The following is a 19,256-nucleotide window of genomic DNA, read 5'->3' on the forward strand; positions in this document are numbered from 1 at the left end:
AAACAGCTGTGAAACCCCACAAGGAAAATGCAGTATCGGTCCCAAGTCCAGCTTACCTTCATTAATAGGGGCTTGAGGTTGCTGATCCCGGGGGACTTCCCTGAAGAGGTCACTCTGGTTGTAGAAGGTATGTCACAAAGAATTTAAAAATGTAAAGGTAAATGTAGCTGCATTTGAAGATTTCTAAGGAAAAGTACCCTATAATTCAAAGCTATGCATTTATTGTTCTGCCAGAAAATCAGTCACCAAGTGAAGACTATGGCAAAACAGAGCCTTAAGTAATTTGGGAATTAAATATAAAGATCAAATAAGGTAAGAAAAATCACCTACCTAACCAAGCAAATCCTTCACTATTAACACTCACTCTCACATCCTCTCCTCACCTACAGCAGAACAGCAAGAAATAGTATTTCTCATTCTATAACTGAATTCAACACGTCCCAAAATATGAAAATAGAAGCAACTTCCAAATGAAAAGCTATTTCCTATTAAAAGAACACAGTGTATTTCTTCCTTGTGGACCCATGACAAACAGCTACAGGGAGCATTACTGAGTACCACTGACTCACCTCCTCATCCTCATCATCAAAAAGTCCTTGTCCTCCACTGAACAGTCCGCCTCTAGAGCCAAATGGTGAGAAGTCTTCATCAGTCAACTTGGGGGGTGCAAATAAGTTATCATCTTCATCTAGCAAGCAGAAAGGTTTGGCAGAGAGTTAAAGATGCATTTGGAACCCAAATTCCTGGGGCTGCCTCTACAATATTCACAACATTGACATGGAATTTAACTGTATCTAACAAGGACTATCTAGAGGCAGACTTAGGGATTTCATACAAAAACATATTAACAGTTCATTGAGTCCCTCAAAAGGATCTCTGGGCTCTCATTCTCAAGTTGGTATATGTCCAGAGCAGACACAGTAAATTCTTCAGGCAATTCTCCTAGACATATTTATTTTGAAGTAAGAACACAGCTCAATTGCCACATTTAAGACCTATTTCCCAAAGAATCAAGGGGAAAGGCAGACTGAAGAAACAGATCAACACATGGACAGAGCAACTAGAGGAATACTTATAATGGACAATAGTATAAAATAAAAAGGGTCTGCTATAGTCTTTACTGAAAATGCTAGCAAACAGGTAATGTCCACTATAAAATCTAGTAATTCAAATGTTTACAGGCATTTTTGCTCCACACCTACCCCTTGCTCCAGGACCCCAAAACATGATCTTTGATGTTTTGAAAAACTAAATGGAGAAAGAGTTCACTTGTCATCATCTAAAGCAACACTTTATAAATAATACAAACAACATTACTGAGTCAAAAGACTCCTTAAATAGTCAAATGGAGGGGAAAGGCCTACCATCCGAAGGTGTTCTCCTTTCCTTCTTCTCTTTTAATGTCTTCCGGGGTTTTGCTTCTCCTGTAGATAAGATTTGAATATTTTCATTTTAATAGTACATAGTCCATCCTTAGTGTCTGTATGTATATTTTTTCTCTCTCTACATACATATACTATATGGTATACACACACTCTCTCTCTCACTGATTATCTACATGTCTGTCATCCTCATGACTCAGGCTAAAGACAAACATTCAACTTCATATCTTAGCTCCAAAGGAGCACTTAACCCAATGCCTTACATACAGAGGCCCTCAAGAGAGTCATCTTTGTATGGCAAAAGGTTGCTGCTTACATGCCAGGGTCATTTCCATACCAGGAATGTACTCTGTGAAGATATTATTCTGATATCTATCCTTTTAAATAACTAAAATATACTATATAGTGTATTTTCTTATTGATTTGATATATAGGAGTAAATATTTAGTCAGGAACTCAATCTGGTGCTCACAGTTCTCTGGATACCCTTGAATTCCATAGAATTTCATGTAAAATTTTATATACAAGTGCACATGTTCATTTTTCTTGTGGGGTTCACGAAGTGTTTCATTATCAAAAGAAGTCTATGAATCAAGAACAGATAAAGAACTCCAATATAATTAGAAAGGGAACTCCACCCTCAGTGAAGTCAACAGAGGTTCCCGAACGCCATCTACCATCCCCACTAACTATCCTCTGAGGCTCACCTGTTTGCTCCTCTTCTAGTCGGTTTGAGGCATCCCCTTTGATCCGAGCTGCCAGCTCTTCAGCAAATGACGTAGGCCTTTTCTATGGACAGAGAGAACAAAGGAATCATTTTATAATAGACAGCTAACTTTTGGTCACCTAACAAAATTACACATATCAACACGAGCAAAGAAACTGAATCAAAGAAAAAAGTTTAACTAGATGAATTTAAACTATGTACAAACTGGAGATCACCCAAAGAATATGACTCATAATGTTTCTTCAAAGGGAGATATATGCTCTGTATTTCCTTATTTCCTATTTCCACTAGTATACTTTAGTACCTGAAAATTTAGACAAGAAAACTATCATAGGGTGCTTGGCAGGAGAGGGAAGAGCTTTAAGTCTTAAAAGTATGGAACTGAATATATTCTGAATAATCTGAGTTATAAAATCATAACACTGGAAGAAGAAAATGACAATTGTATGGCAAGTGAGGATCACCACTGTTTTCACTGAAGTGTAAATGAAATTACCAATACAACACAAAAGGTAACTACAAACATAAGTGACAAGGACGAGTCGTGTGCACCATTTCTAAAATCTTGCCAAGTGACAAGTAGCTACCGTCTTTCTTACTGGTCTTGTGTTTTCTTCAATATCTTCAATATCTTCCTCTTCCTTCTCAGAATCAGCAAAAAGGTCACCATCCTCCTCCTCCTCTTCATCACTCATTTGTGCAGTGTGCTGAGTATAAAACACCAGATTTTAACTATTAGACACAAGTCATCAAGTTCAAAAGGAAATACCATCACTTAATTTTGCATTTCCTAGAAATATATTGATAATGATTCTGATGGTAATGTAAGCAAGCAATGAAACAGAATGTATACGGGGCAGAACAAATAATACATAAGATTCACTTAGAATACAAATAAAGAACTTACTTTTCTTTTTGGTAGTACTGGGCATTGTACCCAGGGACACTTTACCACTGAGATACATCCCCAGCATTCTGTTTTATTTAAAAACAGGGTCTAAGTTACTCAGGCATGCCTTGAACTTGCTATCCTCCTGCCTGCTGAGAAGCTGGGATTACAGGTATGTGCCACCAGGCCCAGCTAGAACTTACTCTTTCACTAAGAATGTAATAGCAAGAACATATGCCTAAAATATGAAATAGTCAAGATGTTCAACATGAGAGAAATATAAATGAAACAAAGTCTTATTTTAGTAAAAATACTAGGTAATAGTAAAAAGATATAAACTGGAGAGCCATCCAAGTAGACTGAGTAAAAAAGTACAGAATGACAAATCCAGCATCGTACCCTGCCCCACTACACTGTGTCATTTCTAAGAATTCAAATGTATTTACAAGATGCATTTCATTGTAAAAACAATGGGAAAGTCTTAGAAAGACACACTGCCAGATCATAATACCAGTTGCCTCTGAAGACAAGGATGGTGAGCGTAAATACAACCTTATTTGTTGAATTCTAATTTTTAATTTTTCTAAAGTTACTACTGGAATGTCTAATTCGTATAGTCTTTTTAAAAAAAAAAAAAGTTTTTTTTTTTTCCTTTTCCTGTTTAAATCATTAAGAAAACTGCCAGCACTATGCCAAAAGGATTTTATTAACTACTTTAATCCTTACAACCATGAGGTTAGCTATGGAACACAAAACCAGTCCATCTCAATAAAATAGATGGGTAGTCAATGTTTTTAATCACTATTATACTGTTTGAAAAACTGTATTTATAAATCTTAAGAGCAAATTTCATAGAAAAAATATCTTCTGACATTAGATTGCCTATTAAAACTATAGAGACCAATCACAATTCTGAATACAACCACAACCTGGAAAATAGAAGTACCAATCAAAAAGTACAAAATGCTTCATAAGATTTTCCTTATGTATCTAGAGACTACCACACCATCATCTGTCAGCATATTTAGAAACACAGAAGAGGGGCTGGGGTTGTGGCTCAGTGGAAAAGTACATGCCTAGCACTGTGTGAGGCACTGTGTGCAATCCTCAGCACCACATATAAATAAATAAAATAAAGGTCCATTGACAACTGAAAAAAAAAAATTTTTTTTTAAATATAGAAGAGGTTGGAGACATAGCTTAGTAGTTAGTAGAGTGCTTGCCTGGCATGTGTAAAGTTCTAGGTCAAATCCCCACTACTGAAAACACACACACACACACACACACAGTTTATAAAGCAAATTGCAAAGACTATTCAAAATGACAACAAAAACACATTAACATAAAAGAGCAAAGAATAAAATATGCGTGTTACAGGGTTGGGGTTGTAGCTCAGCAGTAGAGTGCTTGCCTAGTGTGTGTGTGAGGCACTGGGTTCAATTCTCAGCACCACATGTAAAAAAATAAAATGGGGGTTCACCGACAACTAAAAATTTTTTTAAAAAATATGCATGCTACAAAAAGAACATTTCCTTTGATAGATTCACAAAAATTAAGATACTGTGCTAAGACAGTAGGAAAGATGATGTTAATCTTGGGATCATTAATGTCTCAAATTTTAAAATGAGGACTCAAGGTTCAGCTTGGATAATGGGGTATTCTTTTCAGAGGATCTTTTTCACAATTTTTTTTTTTTTTAAGGAAGATGAAATCATAAAGTAAAACTGGAAAAAATATATAAAGGGAGTAGTTAGCATAAACACAAAGTAAAATTAGTTGTAAAACACAAAAAACCCTTTGCTCTGTCATAAATGAGTCAAAAGAAATTTCAGTATATATGCAATGCTTCAATTAAAATGCAGAAGTAAATATCATGTGGATATATAAATACGTAACAATGAACCCACCATTGTGTATAATAATAATGCACCACAAAAAATTATAAAAAAAAATTAGAAATAAAGTCACTTCAATACACGAGCCTTACCTGGTTTTGATCATTGTCACTATGATTGGCAAAATCGTCATCTGACTCCTACAGGGGAAAACAGCTTTGTGGTTAACAAAGGTTTTACTAAGAAGCACACAAATGATTTCAGGTCAAAGACGGGAAAAATGTTTCTGTTTAGTAGAGTGACACAGTCTCTTGTACTGACTACTGGTCACTTTAAGATGCAAATAAGGTGGATAGTTGGCAATTATTATAAAAGACTGTATCAGCTAACGTAATTTTTGTGGTCCAGTGAAATACCTCTAAACATTTGTTCTTGGCATCTGTACTCTCCATTCTAACCTTTGGGTTCAGAGTAAGAGCTATACTTTTAATTAAATTTTCAAAGGTTTGTGTGTTATTTTACATTTTGGACTCCAATTTCTATACTCCCTCTACGTAGAATAACTAGTACATCAGGATCAAGAAGGGAACATCAACAATTTGGTAAAGAGCTGTATCAACAGGTAAAAAACAAAGGATTCAGTGAGTAACTGTCTGTTCTAGCAAGGCTGCTTAAAGAAAAACTTACGTCTTACTGCTAGGTTTTTTGTTTGGAAGGCTGAAGGAAGGAGGGTTGGGAGGGAGACTACAGAAGGCAGGATGATTGACAGACAAGGAATGTGCACACAAAATGGTCTTCTTTTGGAAATATGATGCTCAAGGACCATCCTTCAAAGTATCTCTGTCCTTTGCAATAATGAATACTACATGTAAGAACAACTCAAGACTCTAGGTCCTATATCAGGAAGTCAGATTATGTGCTATAGATATAAAAATGCTAGATAAGTCAATCCCAAAAAAACAAAGACTGAATGATCTCTCTGATAAGCAGATGATGATACATAATGGGGGTGGGGGGGTAGGAGGGAGGTAAAAATGGAGGAAGGATGGATTGTATAGAGGAAAAAGAGGGGTGGGAGAGGGTGGGGGGACGGAAAAAATAACAATGAGACAAACATCATTACTCCATATACATGTATGATTACACAAATGGTGCAACTCTACTTCATGTACAACCAGAAAAACAACAGTTGTACCCCATTTGTGTACAAAGAATCAAAATAAATAAATTTTAAAAAAGTGCTAGAAGTGACAGCTAAAATGTAATGCTTTAAAGCATCCTCTCCTCTAGAAAGTTTTAGAGTTAAAACATGCTAATGTAGTTTTTTTCCACTACAATTATACACAGAAAATACAAAGACTTTATCATAAGCAGAGATTCCACCAAAATATTTAAACTGCCTCCTCAAAATAAATGGGAGGAAAAGGGATTTGGCAGGGTGGGAGGAAAAGTAAGGGTGAAAAGAAATTTAAGCAATGTTGTTTCTACATACAAGACAAAAAGCAAATCTAACACCAAGGATAAAACTTCAGAGTATGGCTGGTCATGGTGGTACACACCTATAGGCCCAGCTACTTGGGAGACTGAGGCAGAAAATTACTTGAGCACAGGGGTTTGAGGCCAATGTGGGCAAAATAGCCAGACCGGTTTCAAGAAGAACAAAACAACACACAAAAACCGATCGCCCATTCACAAATATGTTCTGTACTTAGCTGGCTGAGCACATCCTAAGTTTCCTACTTACCATGACCCAAACATAGCAAACATTCCTTACCTCTTCTTCTTTCTCTTCTTCACTGTCTACAATACTGCCACGATCACTGCCTACAGAACCTTCTGTTGAGAAGAGGATAAGGGTTAGAACCAATATTTGTAAGAAAATGTCCTTAGTCCACAATCACAATCAACAGCATAAAAGCCATCTATACCCAACTTACTATAATTAAAACTAATTTTATTACATGAAAAATAGAAAATGTATATAGTCTCAAAGCATCTTTCCACAAGAAGAAAAAATTATTCATAAACTGGCCCGTACTCTTCAAAGATGTCAAGGTCATGAGGTCATGAAAAGCAAAGAAAGGCTGAGAAGTTGTATCAGACTACAAGAGATTTGATAACTAAATGCTGTGGGGGATCCTGGATTGAGTCCTGGACCAGAAAAAGAAGAGAAAGAGATGGTAAAAATATTAATGAGACAAATGGCAAAATCTAACTATGACTGAAGAACAGATAATAGTATGTTCAATAAGATTTCCTGGTTTTGGTCATTATACTGGGGCTATATAAAAGAATGTCCTTGTACTCAGAAAACAGAAATATTTAGGAGTAATGTCTCAAAGAGGCTCAGGGGAAAAATCCGGATATATACATACATACATATGTATGTATGTATGTATATAAAAAGAGAGAGAAAGAGACAGAGCGCAACATGAAATAAATGTGGTGAAATGTAAACTGACAAACCTGGGTAAAGGCATATGTAAATTCACTGCACTATTCTTAAAATGTTAATGTAAACTCTCAAATTATTTTGAAACGAAAAGTTAAGATACAAATGTAAAAAGTAATAAGACTACTTGGTGAAGAAAAGTACCTTCACTAGAAAGCTCTCCAAGTCCTACATCTTCCTGCTCCATGAACAGCTTTGACCCAATGAGATAGGGTAAAGGACGATCAATGTATAGATCCTACAAGAAATGAAAGGGAATAGCCATTAAACATCCTGTTCCATCTGACTAGCCCAATAAATAAGAAACGCAGAAGGATCTGGAAAAAAAGAAAAAACAATCACTGATTTTAAAAATGCAAAATGCTAGGTAAAGATGGCAAATAAAGTTGAATCTTTCCCAAGTACCTCATTAACAAAATTGGCAAAACCCTACAAAAAAGTTTACCATCAGTAACCGAACAAGGAAAAGAATACAATCTCATAATAAAATGTTTAAAAGGAGTACCAAGGAAAGAAGCTTCTGGGGAGCTTTGATGAGTCCTACCCCAGTCTTCCTCCTCTAGTCAGCCAAAAAAAGTGTGCATTTGTAAATGTGAACCCCAACTCAAATCTCATCTTTGCATTTCTTTATTTCCTCAGTATGCTTCTTTCCACATTTAGGGCTATTTCTTATGAATCTCAAAATGCATGTTTAATGTACAAAAGCAGTATAAAGCAGTACTGGTGAGTCAAAAAAATTTTTGAATATTGTAAATGTATGTTATATTTTAATTTATAAGGCAGTTAGTGCCACAAAGACTCTCAAAATCAATATTGTAACCTATTTTGTTTTATTATTGGGTGACTCCAGTTGCCACATTACCTCCTTTAACAATTCAAGGGAAAGAATAAGGCAATAAACTAGAGGTTAAGAGAGAGCCTGTTCAGAAAAGATCACACTGGTTTTACTTGTAAGAGTACAAACCAGGAAACAATCCAAATGCTCTGAACCCATCTTCAGACATCCATAGCACAAGCTACAGATCTCTACTTCTAGTGAGCCTTCCAATCTTAACCCCAATTCAAACCTCATTTCTGCCCTAAAGATTAGAGGAAGAGTGGATTGGGGAGATGTTGATCCAAAGGTACAAAATTTCAGTAAGACCGGAGGAATGATATCCAGAGATCCAAGGTACAACATGATTAACTACAGTTAATAACAATGTATTGTGTTTGAAAATCACTGAGTGTATATTTTAGGTGTTCTTAGCACAAAAGGTTACTATGTGAGGTATGCATAAATTAGCTGAATTAAATCATTTCACAATGTATACATATTTCACAACAACATGTTGTACAAGATAAACATACAAAATTTTGTCAACTAAAAAATAAATAAAACTTCTGAAGTTAAAAAAAAAAAGAAAAGAAAGAAAGAAACCCAAACTCAAATCTCATCTTACCTTAACATCCCAACTAGAAAGAAGTCAATTTCCTCTCAGAGTGCTTATAATGGTTACTCAGGTACATACCTCCCCTCTCCCACCAGAATGTAATGAGGACCCTGGAGGAAGAGCCACACCTTGCATCTTTGTACCCCCACCATGGATGCAGCCTTGTACCTCTGAAGTGATCAATGCTTGTTTAAACTAAGTCTTTCTGATGAGTTCAATGCAGGACTGCTAAGAAACACACTCACTTTCTACAGAGTCTATGTCTTACTAATCCTGTGCCCAAGTAAAGACCCAAAACATATCAGTAACTGTGGTATAACAATAAGGACTTGAATCGAATGTCTTTACCTTAGGTTCAAGGATCAGTTCTACCCGCTCATTAGCATCATCTTCTTCAGAGTCTGAGTTGCCTGCTTTTATATCAAGTTGCTCAAATGCACTGTCCAATACTTGTAAACCGTAGTTCACAGCCTCCTGTACTTTAGGAATCAGATCTACTTCTTTCTGTTCCCTGGTCTTCTCCTACAAGAAAAAAATACCATTCAGTGTGGATCCCTAATGTATTTATATCACTGCAAGAAAACACTATAAATGTTCTTTTCTAAAGCCTAGCCTCATGTGCAAAAAAAACTTAATTTAAGTGTTAACAGACTTTGTAATAATGCAAGTTTTAACCCTTAAGTTTGCAACTTTCTGGACATGCCAAAGAGTACCAGGTTTTTCATCTACAAAACAAGTTCAAATATTGGGTGATAGCTCAGTTAATAAGTTGTGTGATTCAATGCAATTCCAATTAAAATCCCAATGACGTACCTCACAGAAATAGAGCAAGCAATCATGAAATTCATTTGGAAGAATAAGAAACCCAGAATAGCGAAAGCAATCCTTAGCAGGAAGAATGAAACAGGGGGTATCACAATACCAGAACTTCAACTATACTACAAAGCAATAGTAACAAAAACGGCATGGTATTGGCACCAAAATAGACAGGTAGATCAATGGTACAGAATAGAGGATATGGACACAAACCCAAATAAATACAATTTTCTAATACTAGACAAAGGTGCCAAAAATATGCAATGGAGAAAAGATAGCCTCTTCAACAAATGGTGCTGGGAAAACTGGAAATCCATATGCAACAGAATGAAACTAAACCCCTATCTCTCACCCTGCACAAAACTCAACTCACAATGGATCAAGGACCTTGAAATCAGACCAGAGACCCTGCATCTTATAGAAGAAAAAGTAGGTCCAAATCTTCACCTTGTTGGCTTAGGAGCAGACTTCCTTAACAGGACTTCGATAGCACAAGAAACAAAAGCAAGAATCAATAACTGGGATAGATTCAAACTAAATAGCTTTCTCTCAGCAAAGGAAACTATCAGCAATGCAAAGAGAGAGCCTACAGAGTGGGAGAATATCTTTGCCACTCATACTTCAGATAGAGCACTAATTTCCAGAATATATAAAGAACTCAAAAAACTCTACACTAAGAATACAAATAACTCAATCAACAAATGGGCTAAGGAAATGAACAGACACTTCACAGAAGAAGATGTACAAGCAATCAACAGATATATGAAAAAATGTTCAACATCTTTAGTAATAAGAGAAATGCAAATCAAAACTACACTAAGATTCCATCTCACCCCAATTAGAATGGCGATTATCAAGAACACAAGCAACAATAGGTGTTGGAGAGGATGTGGAGAAAAAGGTACACTCATACATTGCTGGTGGGACTGCAAACTAGTGCAGCCACTCTGGAAAGCAGTGTGGAGATTCCTTAGAAAACTTGGAATGGACCTACCATTTGACCCAGCTATCCCACTCCTCAGCCTATACCCAAAGGACTTAAAATCAGCATACTACAGAGATACAGCCACATCAATGTTCACAGCGGCTCAATTCACAATAGCCAGACTATGGAACTAACCTCGATGCCCTTCAATTGATGAATGGATAAAGAAACTGTGGTATATATATACAATGGACTATTACTCAGCTATAAAGAATGATAAAATTATGGCATCTGCAGGCAAATGGATGAAATTGGAGAATATCATGTTAAGTGAGATAAGCCAATCTCAAAAATCCAAAAGAGGAATGATTTCACTGATAAGCAGATGATGACACTTAATGGGGGGTGGGAGTGAGACAAGAATGGAGGAAGGAGGGACTGTATAGAGGGAAAAGAGAAGTGGGAGGGGCGGGGGGGGAAGGAAAAAAATAATGGAATGAATCAAACATCATTACTCTATGTAAATTTATGAATATGCAAATGGTATGCTGTTACTCCATGTACAAACAGAAACAATATGTATCCCATTTGTTTACAATAAAAAATAAATTAAAAAAAAAAAATAAGTTGTGTGAAAGTACCCTAACAATGAATGTTATGTCAGGAAGGACAGGAAGCTACTGTGAGAGGAAAAAAGGGCCTAGATTTTCAGATTCACCAGGAGTGTATCTCTTAGTTAATGGTCCCTTAGTCAATTTTAGGAGCTAAAATTCAGAAGGAAATACTGCAGACTGAGAAGTCAGTTTCCAATTACAGCTAAGAAATTTTTAAAAAATGAATAATTACCATTGGTTTATAAATTTATTTCACACCAAGGAAAGGTCAGTTTCATCTCTACTGTGCATCACACAGAACAATGCTCCTCTCAAAATGAGTCTGTTCATACCCACCAACCTGCTGAAACTTTTCCATAGGTTTCTACTTCTTAAAACAGCAGCTCTCACTGACAGTCCCCTGTACACAAGCATGTGTGTCATCAGTTGTGAGAAATACTGAAAAAATATTTAGTGTCATTTCCCCTTCTCAAAATATTAACTCTGGAAAGAACCAAACCATACAATGCTGTTCTGAAGGCCAAAGGAGAATACCCTATGAGTATTTTTAGTCTTTTACCTCAAGTATGGAAGTCTTTCTAATAAATATTTAGTTTCATCTTTTTCTAATCTGGTAGGCTTGGTTCTTGGTTCTGAGTTCAACAGCTAATACTGTACTGAGTCTGTGAAAACATGTTCGTGAAACACATGGTGGCTTTCACTTATTTATATTTGCAGTGCTGGGGATTGAATCCAGAGCTTCATACATGCTAAGCTAGTGCTCTACCACTGAGCTACACCTCTTCCTCTGTGGCTTTTAGAAAATAGTTCACTAAATACCCATCACGTTCACATTTAATGCTGATTTGGTGTAACCAAATACTATTGCACTTAAATGGTTTAGCAAGTCCTTGAGTACCCTTAGAAATAAGATACCTTTATTTTTCTAAAAATCCCGGGAATAGTCAGAACTGTAGCTAATTTTTAATATCCTCTTCTAGTTTAACAGCTTCATCTGTTATAATAGTCACTGACAGAGCACTAATCTTTTCAAGTGATTTACACTTTCTGAGTAAGCTAGAGCTCACTGAAAGCTACTCCCATAATAAATGTTCCCACACTCCACTGTGCCTTCCTGAGTGGGAGATAAGAGGAAACAACTCTGCCAGAGTACTAGGAAATCAGTACACCCTAGAACCTCTTAGTGTCAATGATGGCTATATATGAGACCATGGTTCCTGCCACAGAAAATAAGGCAGGAACTACTTACTGTTCCTTGACCTTTTGGTCTGTTTTTTTGAAGCCTTCCAGCAACCAGCTCTTGCCCCTTTTCCTACCTCTTGCTTCACTCCCAGGTAATTTATATGTATAAATGTCCATTCATGTATGTATGTATGTATGTTTATGTGAAGGTAAAATCAGGTTTTCACATAATTGTGGCCTGAAATACCAGATACATCACCAACTCTGAACTTCAGCTCATGGCATTCTCTTGCTGAAAAGGCCCCACCCACCACGTCAAAATATGGCACTTCTTTCTTTGTCCAGCTCAAGTCTCATCCTTGTTAACTCTACCCACCTGTGCTTCCTCTTCTGAACTTCCAAAACACTGAACAGTCACACAACTTAGACACTCTAGGTCCTGTGGTCACAACCAGTACTGTAACCTCTTGAGAGAAAGTATCTATCCTAAGTTAACAGCCACCTGCACTATTACTACACAGTCAGTAACTTTTCACTGTGTAATTCGTATTCTCTATACTAACGCCTCCTGTAGCAGTCAAGAAGAACTCAACTGTGGGCAGACTAAACCAATATTTATCTTACTGGACTAAACCAATAATTTATCTGATTATTTTAATCTGATAGTAATAAATATCAAAGCAATCACGAGAAGACAGGGAAACTCGGTCTTCAAATAACTCATCTGTGTAATATTCTACTTCAGAGGTGGCAAACTTGGACTGTGGATGTACCAGTGGTGTACCACTTGCCTGAGGCCCTGGGTTTGGCACACAGAACCACACACACACAAAAAAAATGCAAATTCCTGAACCATGGCCTATTTTTGCAAAGGTAAACATGAATTCTACATTTTTTTAAAAAATATTTTTTAGATGTCGACAGATCTTTATTTTATTCATATATTTATATGTGGTGCTGAGAATCCAACCCAGTGCCTCACACATGCTAGGCAAGTGCTCTACCACTGAGCCACAACCCCAGTACCTGAATTCTACATTTTTAAAGGGCTGGAATAAGAGGAGGAAAGAGAAGAGGAGGAGGAGAAGGAGGAAGAAAGGATGAGGAGAGGAGAAGAGGGACAAGAAGAGAGTGACAAGTAAGTGGCTTACAAAACCTCCAGTATTTGCTACCTGGTACATTTACAGAAAACATTTGCTGATCTCTGCTCTATTTTTATACAAGAGTTCAGGAATTCAATCTACCTATTACTTAATGTGCTAAGTTTTAGAAACAAATAAAAAAGTTCAGTTGGGCTACCTGTCAAGAGTAATCTCTCCCACTTCCCCCAGTATACATCCCCATACCAGATACCTTAACAAATCTCTAACAATCTTCGAATCTAAGCCAGAAAAAAAAAAGTGATCACAAAAAGTGATGTTTGTAAGTACCTGTTCTGTTTTTTCTGCCTCAATCTTGAGTACTGGCTCCTCCACTTCTTCATCGTACACACGCTAAATATGAAAACAAATTCAGTTTTAAAAGGTCAAAACATCATTTGAAATAAAATGTAAGAATTCAACATACAGTAACAGAAAGACAAAGATGGGGAAGGAAATGGTTATCAACAAATGGCTATAGCCAATACCAATGGATCATAGACAAATAGCAAAAAACAGTCATCAATTTACATAATTAAAAAAACAATAAGGAAACACAAAGTAAGTTCAAGCTCATGGTTGACCAGAGTAGTAAAAATAGTAAGAAACTATAAGTTTTTGCACCCTTTTGTTTCACCAGACAGACAATGCTGGTGGGCAGTAATAAGGTACTGAGAATGACAACTGGAATAACTTATCAACTAGGTAACAAGACCTTAAACATGTAGAGCAATGGATATAGTAAAGTTAAAATTTATCTTCATCCTGTTGTTTAACATGGCCAATAAATTTTTATTATCCCACATATATGAGAGCAGAAAGACAAAATCAACCAATAACTTGCCAGAAGGGTGGGCACATAACTGACCTTTACTGCATGGTTAGGCAAGAATCTCTTTTCCAAGACAGTTGAATTACTTTGGCAACTCACTGTGATTTCCTTTTTTTATTCAACTTTTCTTTTAACCACAAAAGTACAACATGCTTAGGGATAGAAACTCAACTGGTAAAATTTATGCAAATATTCTAAAATCTGAAAATCTCAAATTTGGGACACTTGAGAGGTTAAAAAAAAGCCAATAAACATGAGATGATGAAAATGTTCTGGAATTAGTTGGCCATGGTTATAAAACTTTATGAATAAACTAAAACCCTCTGAACTAAACGAACTAAACACATTTAAGAAGGGTGAATCTTATGGTATGTGAATTATAGCTCCATGTTTAAAATTCTAAGTCAATACAGGTTGAATACCCCTTCTCCAAAACCTTGGAACCTGAAGTGTCTCAAATTTGAGTTTTTCAGATTTTGGAATATTTGCATACATTTTACTGCTGAGTATCTACCCTTAATCTGAAGATCTGAAATCAAAAATGCTCCAAAATCTGAAATCAAAAATGCTCCAAAATCTGAAACTTTAAAATTCAATTTCAGACTTTGAGATTAAGGATACTCAACCTATATAAAATACATGTAAAAGGTATGTAGTTAAAAATAACTCCCTTCCTACCCCAACCAAATCCTTGGAATAACCAACTTATGCTTTGAGCACATGCTCCTGTTTCCTTTTAACACAGACTTGTACACACATTCAGAGTTCTCCTACTCTTCCTGTTTTCAAATAAAAACACACTCATACTATACATTTCTTTGCCCCATCTTTCACTTAACATTCTCATAAACTTCTTCCTAGGTCAATACATACAAATTTGATTCAAACCTTTCAATTAGCCAAAAGCTTAATTAATATTTCCCAAGTTTGCTACTGTAAACAAAGTTGCTCTAAGCATACACACACACAGAGATATATATTTTCTTAGGCAATAGTTATTTTATTTCTATAGGCTTCTCAAAATAGCATTGTCAAGGGGCTGAGCTTGTGGCTCAGTGGTAAAGCACTTGCCTAGCACGTATGAGGCATTGGGTTCGGGTCTCAGCACCACATATAAATAAAAGAATAAAATAAAGGTCTGTCAACATCTAAAAAAAAGATTTAAAAAGTAGCACTGTCAAATCAAAAGACAAAACTTTTCTAATCTTAACAGCATTTCTAAATTACTATGCATGAATGTGTCACAAGTCACTGTCACCGCCAGTGTTTCCATCTATTTTCCAAACCTCTGGTAGCAGTGAATACTGTCCATCTTTTAAAAAATAATCTTCTAATCTGATCAAAATGACATTGCTTTTAAATGTATACTGTGATTCAAGAATTCTACTTCTTAAAATTTAGTTTAGGGCTGGGGATATAGCTCAGCTGGTAGAGTGCTTGCCTCACAAGCACAAGGCCCTGAGTTCGATCCCCAGTACCGCAAAAAAAAAAATTAGTTTAAAGAAAACTAATCCTGAATGCAAACAACAAGATGCTCATGGCATCACAATTTATAGTGGAAAGTCACAAACACCAGAATTACTATGCCCTTTGGATCAAATGTTTATAGTATTTTTCTATGGAACGAAATAGCAATATAAACCTTTAATTTGTACAGCAAAGTAAAAAATTGAAAATAAAAGAAATGTGACAATTATGAATAAAGTTGTGGGGACTCACTGTATCATGAGGTATTAGAGATCTGTGGTACTTGAGATAATGATACTGGCATACAGCAGAGAAAACCGGAAAGGACCACAATTATGTGAAAGCCTGATTTTATAGTCACATAAACACATGTACACACACACACACACTCTCATATTCATAAATCAACAGGAGAGTAACAACTACACAATAAAGGTTATTTATACAGAAGAAAAAATAGAATTCCTAATACTATACATATATGTACTTACACATACCCACTCAGGATAATTTCTCCAGTTATAAAAAATAAAAAGGCTGGGACAAAAAAGTCCTCACCCAAAATGTTTAGTATTAAGGGGCAAAAAGGGGTGGATTGCTATCTTTGAAGCAAAATGGCAAAATTTAAGATCTGCTAATCAGTGCGAGGTACTGTGTGTTCTTAACATTTGTGGTTATCACTGTTTTTCTATATATATTAAATATTTCATTAAAATCTGATATTGAATGATTGTTAAATTATGATAGTCATACATGGAATAGGAATAAAAATTAAATCCACAAAAGTCTCAAAGATGTGTTAAAGGGCTCGGGATATAGCTCAGTTGGTTGAGTGCTTGCCTCACAAGCACAAGGCCCTGGGTTCAAATCCCCAGCACCACACAAAAAAAAAAAAAAAAAAAAAAAAAGATGTGTTAAAATGTTTATAAGTTAACAATAAGGAAAATGCAGGCTGCAAATACATACGCAGTCATCTAGAAAAGGTTAAAGTTAAAACAAACAAAAGACTAGAAAGGTTGAGATTGGTGGTACAGGACTGTAATCCCAGCTGTTTGGGAGGCTGAGGCAGGAGGGTCAAAGCCAGTCTCAGAAATTTAGTAAGGTCTGAGCAACTTAGCAAGACACTGCCTCAAAATAAAAAATAAGAAGGGCTGGGAATGTGGCTCAAGTGGTTAAGCACTCCTGAGTTTAATCTCCAGTACCACAAAAAAAAAAAAAAACCTAGAAAAAAATATACTGAAAGATTGCTCAAAGATTAGTTAATCTGGGTTGGTGGAATTGTAGCTAATCTACAATTTTTTGTAGATTTATTTTCTGTAAGCCTAATGTCTGAATGGAAATGGATTTAGTATATGATAAAATATTGACAGGTTCCCTTCCATATGATGACATTTCAGATAATTTTTCTTTTTCTTACATTTCTTCCCTGTATCTTTCTTTTTCCTAATAGTAAAAAAGATCTTTTTTTTTTTTTTTTTTTTTTGCAGTACTGGGGATCAAACTCAGGACCTTGTGCTTGCGAGGCAAGCACTCTACCAGTTGAGCTATCTCCCCAGCCCCCATCTATTTTTATTAACAAGTCCAATCTGCTATAACGTCACTATAGAGGAACCACAACATTCTAATTTAAAACTTTTTCTTATTTATACAAAGATATATAAGATTTCAGAGATCATAATTAAATTAATATAATTTTTTTGGTAGCAGGAATTTAACTGAGGGATGCTTAACCACTGAGCCACATCCCCAGCCCTTTTTAAACTTTATTTAGAGAGAGGGTCTCATAAGTTGTTTAGGTCCTCGCTAAGTTGCTGAGGTTGGCTTTGAACTCCTGATCCTCCTGTCTCAGTCTCCTGAGTCTTTGAGGTAATGTAAAAATTTGTCAGCTATCATTTCAGATTATAAATTTTCCACAATTGCTTAAATAATTCTGGATTCTAAACTATTAAGAAGGAGTAGAGAAAAATATGAATTCAATTTACACACTGATTTTTTTTCACTGCTACTCTGTGATCAAAACTTTCTTACCCTTAATTTTTTTTAATCTTTCTAACTTTATTTTTATTTTTCCCCCGTGTTTTCCTTTTCTTTCTTTCCACGTTTTTATTGGTGCATAATGCTGGGACTGGTTGTTACATATTTGTACATACACACAATATAACAACATGTGGCCAATATCACTCCCCAGCCCTTCCCCACTCCCTCTCTCCTCTCACCCTATGGTCCCTTTCCTCTCTTTTTCCTTATGGTGCTTGTGTGCTAGGCCAGCACTTTACCAATGAGCCACATTCAAAGTTCTAATTTTTTTCAAACCCTAATTGCTTCATAAAAATCAGAAATTGGCAATTTTCAAAGACAGAAACAGAAATACTAAATCTTAAAATTGAGACTTTAAACAGAGGAGTTACCAACGTTACTTCAGAATATAAATACCAAGAACAGCACAAATACCCTCTTTTTCCCTGTCACTAAAACTACCTTACAAGACATAAGAAACCAATCAGCAAAGACCTATAACTCGGGATCTTCTGCGTGCAAGCAGGTCTATGCATTTTAAGTACTTAACACAGCAACTAATTGAAGCCAACTTTCTTCACCCTTCCCAGCTGAACTCACAGCTTCATGTGCTTTGTGATCATTTTATAATCAGAGAGCTATACTCAGAACTGTTAGGTATCTTTGGTATTTTCCCTTGTAGGAGATATTCCTCAACTGGGAAGAAAAAATAAAAGGTGAAAGTGGAGAACCATGGAAAACTGAAAAAGCCTAGGGATTTTTTAACAGTTGTATGCTTTAGATATTAGGTGTCCCCCAAAAGCTCATGTGTGAGACAATGCAAGAAAAGTTTAGATGGGGTTGTAAGAGTTTTAACCTAATCAATGCATTAATCCCCTCATAGGGTTTAACTGTGTGGTAAATGAAGGCATGTAGGGTGTGGCTAGAAGAGGTAAGTCAATGGGGCATGTCTTTGGGGTGTATATTTTGTCCCTGATGTGAGAGGAAGTCTCTCTCTGCTTATTGGTGGCCAAGTCCTGACCTACTTTCCTCCATCAGTATCTTCTGCCATGATGTCCTGCCTCACCTTGAACCCAGAGTAATAGAGACAGCCATTTATGGGGTGAGACTTCTGAAAACCTAAGCCCAAAAATAAACTTTCCTTCTCTAATTGTTCTTGTCAGGTCTTTTGGTCACAACATTGAAAAAAGTGATGAAAACAGATTATACACAGACCTAAGTTCTTTCATTTGTTTATTCATTCATTCAAATACTCATGAAGTCTGTATATATCAGGCATGTGATGAGCCCTACTAATTCAACATTTAGCACAGTTCAGCTAATCAGATACCATCAAAAAAATTAGGATTACTAGAAGTCTGTGATGCTTGTAGAGCTTTTATCCAGGGGATATGCCTACAGCAGAGAGTCAAAGAGGAAGTAATAACTGAGCTGAGACCTGGAAGACAGATGTCAATCAAGAGACAGAGGCACACGGATCAATGTAAGCCAAGGCCTGATGGCAGCAGGGCACTGGACACCTTCAAGGAATGAAAAGGTTGCAGTGC

General features: G+C 36.2%; 1 protein-coding gene across 1 annotated transcript in view; it reads right to left on the reverse strand.

The window, feature by feature from the left end:
• The window catches only part of WASHC2A (WASH complex subunit 2A), a 78,799-nt gene that overhangs the window by 55,354 nt on the left and 4,189 nt on the right, over positions 1-19,256 (reverse strand). The window contains exons 4-13 of the mRNA XM_079136481.1: positions 13,686-13,748; positions 9,067-9,240; positions 7,430-7,523; positions 6,608-6,669; positions 4,986-5,033; positions 2,709-2,816; positions 2,090-2,171; positions 1,365-1,424; positions 570-688; positions 57-114 (exon numbers count right to left, since the gene is read on the reverse strand). Coding sequence (XP_078992607.1) covers positions 57-114; positions 570-688; positions 1,365-1,424; positions 2,090-2,171; positions 2,709-2,816; positions 4,986-5,033; positions 6,608-6,669; positions 7,430-7,523; positions 9,067-9,240; positions 13,686-13,748 — 868 coding nt within the window. The remainder of the gene's footprint in view (positions 1-56; positions 115-569; positions 689-1,364; positions 1,425-2,089; positions 2,172-2,708; positions 2,817-4,985; positions 5,034-6,607; positions 6,670-7,429; positions 7,524-9,066; positions 9,241-13,685; positions 13,749-19,256) is intronic.

The sequence above is a fragment of the Sciurus vulgaris genome, assembly GCF_902686455.1.
Source record: "Sciurus vulgaris genome assembly, chromosome: 4".
NCBI classification, from domain to species: domain Eukaryota; kingdom Metazoa; phylum Chordata; class Mammalia; order Rodentia; family Sciuridae; genus Sciurus; species Sciurus vulgaris.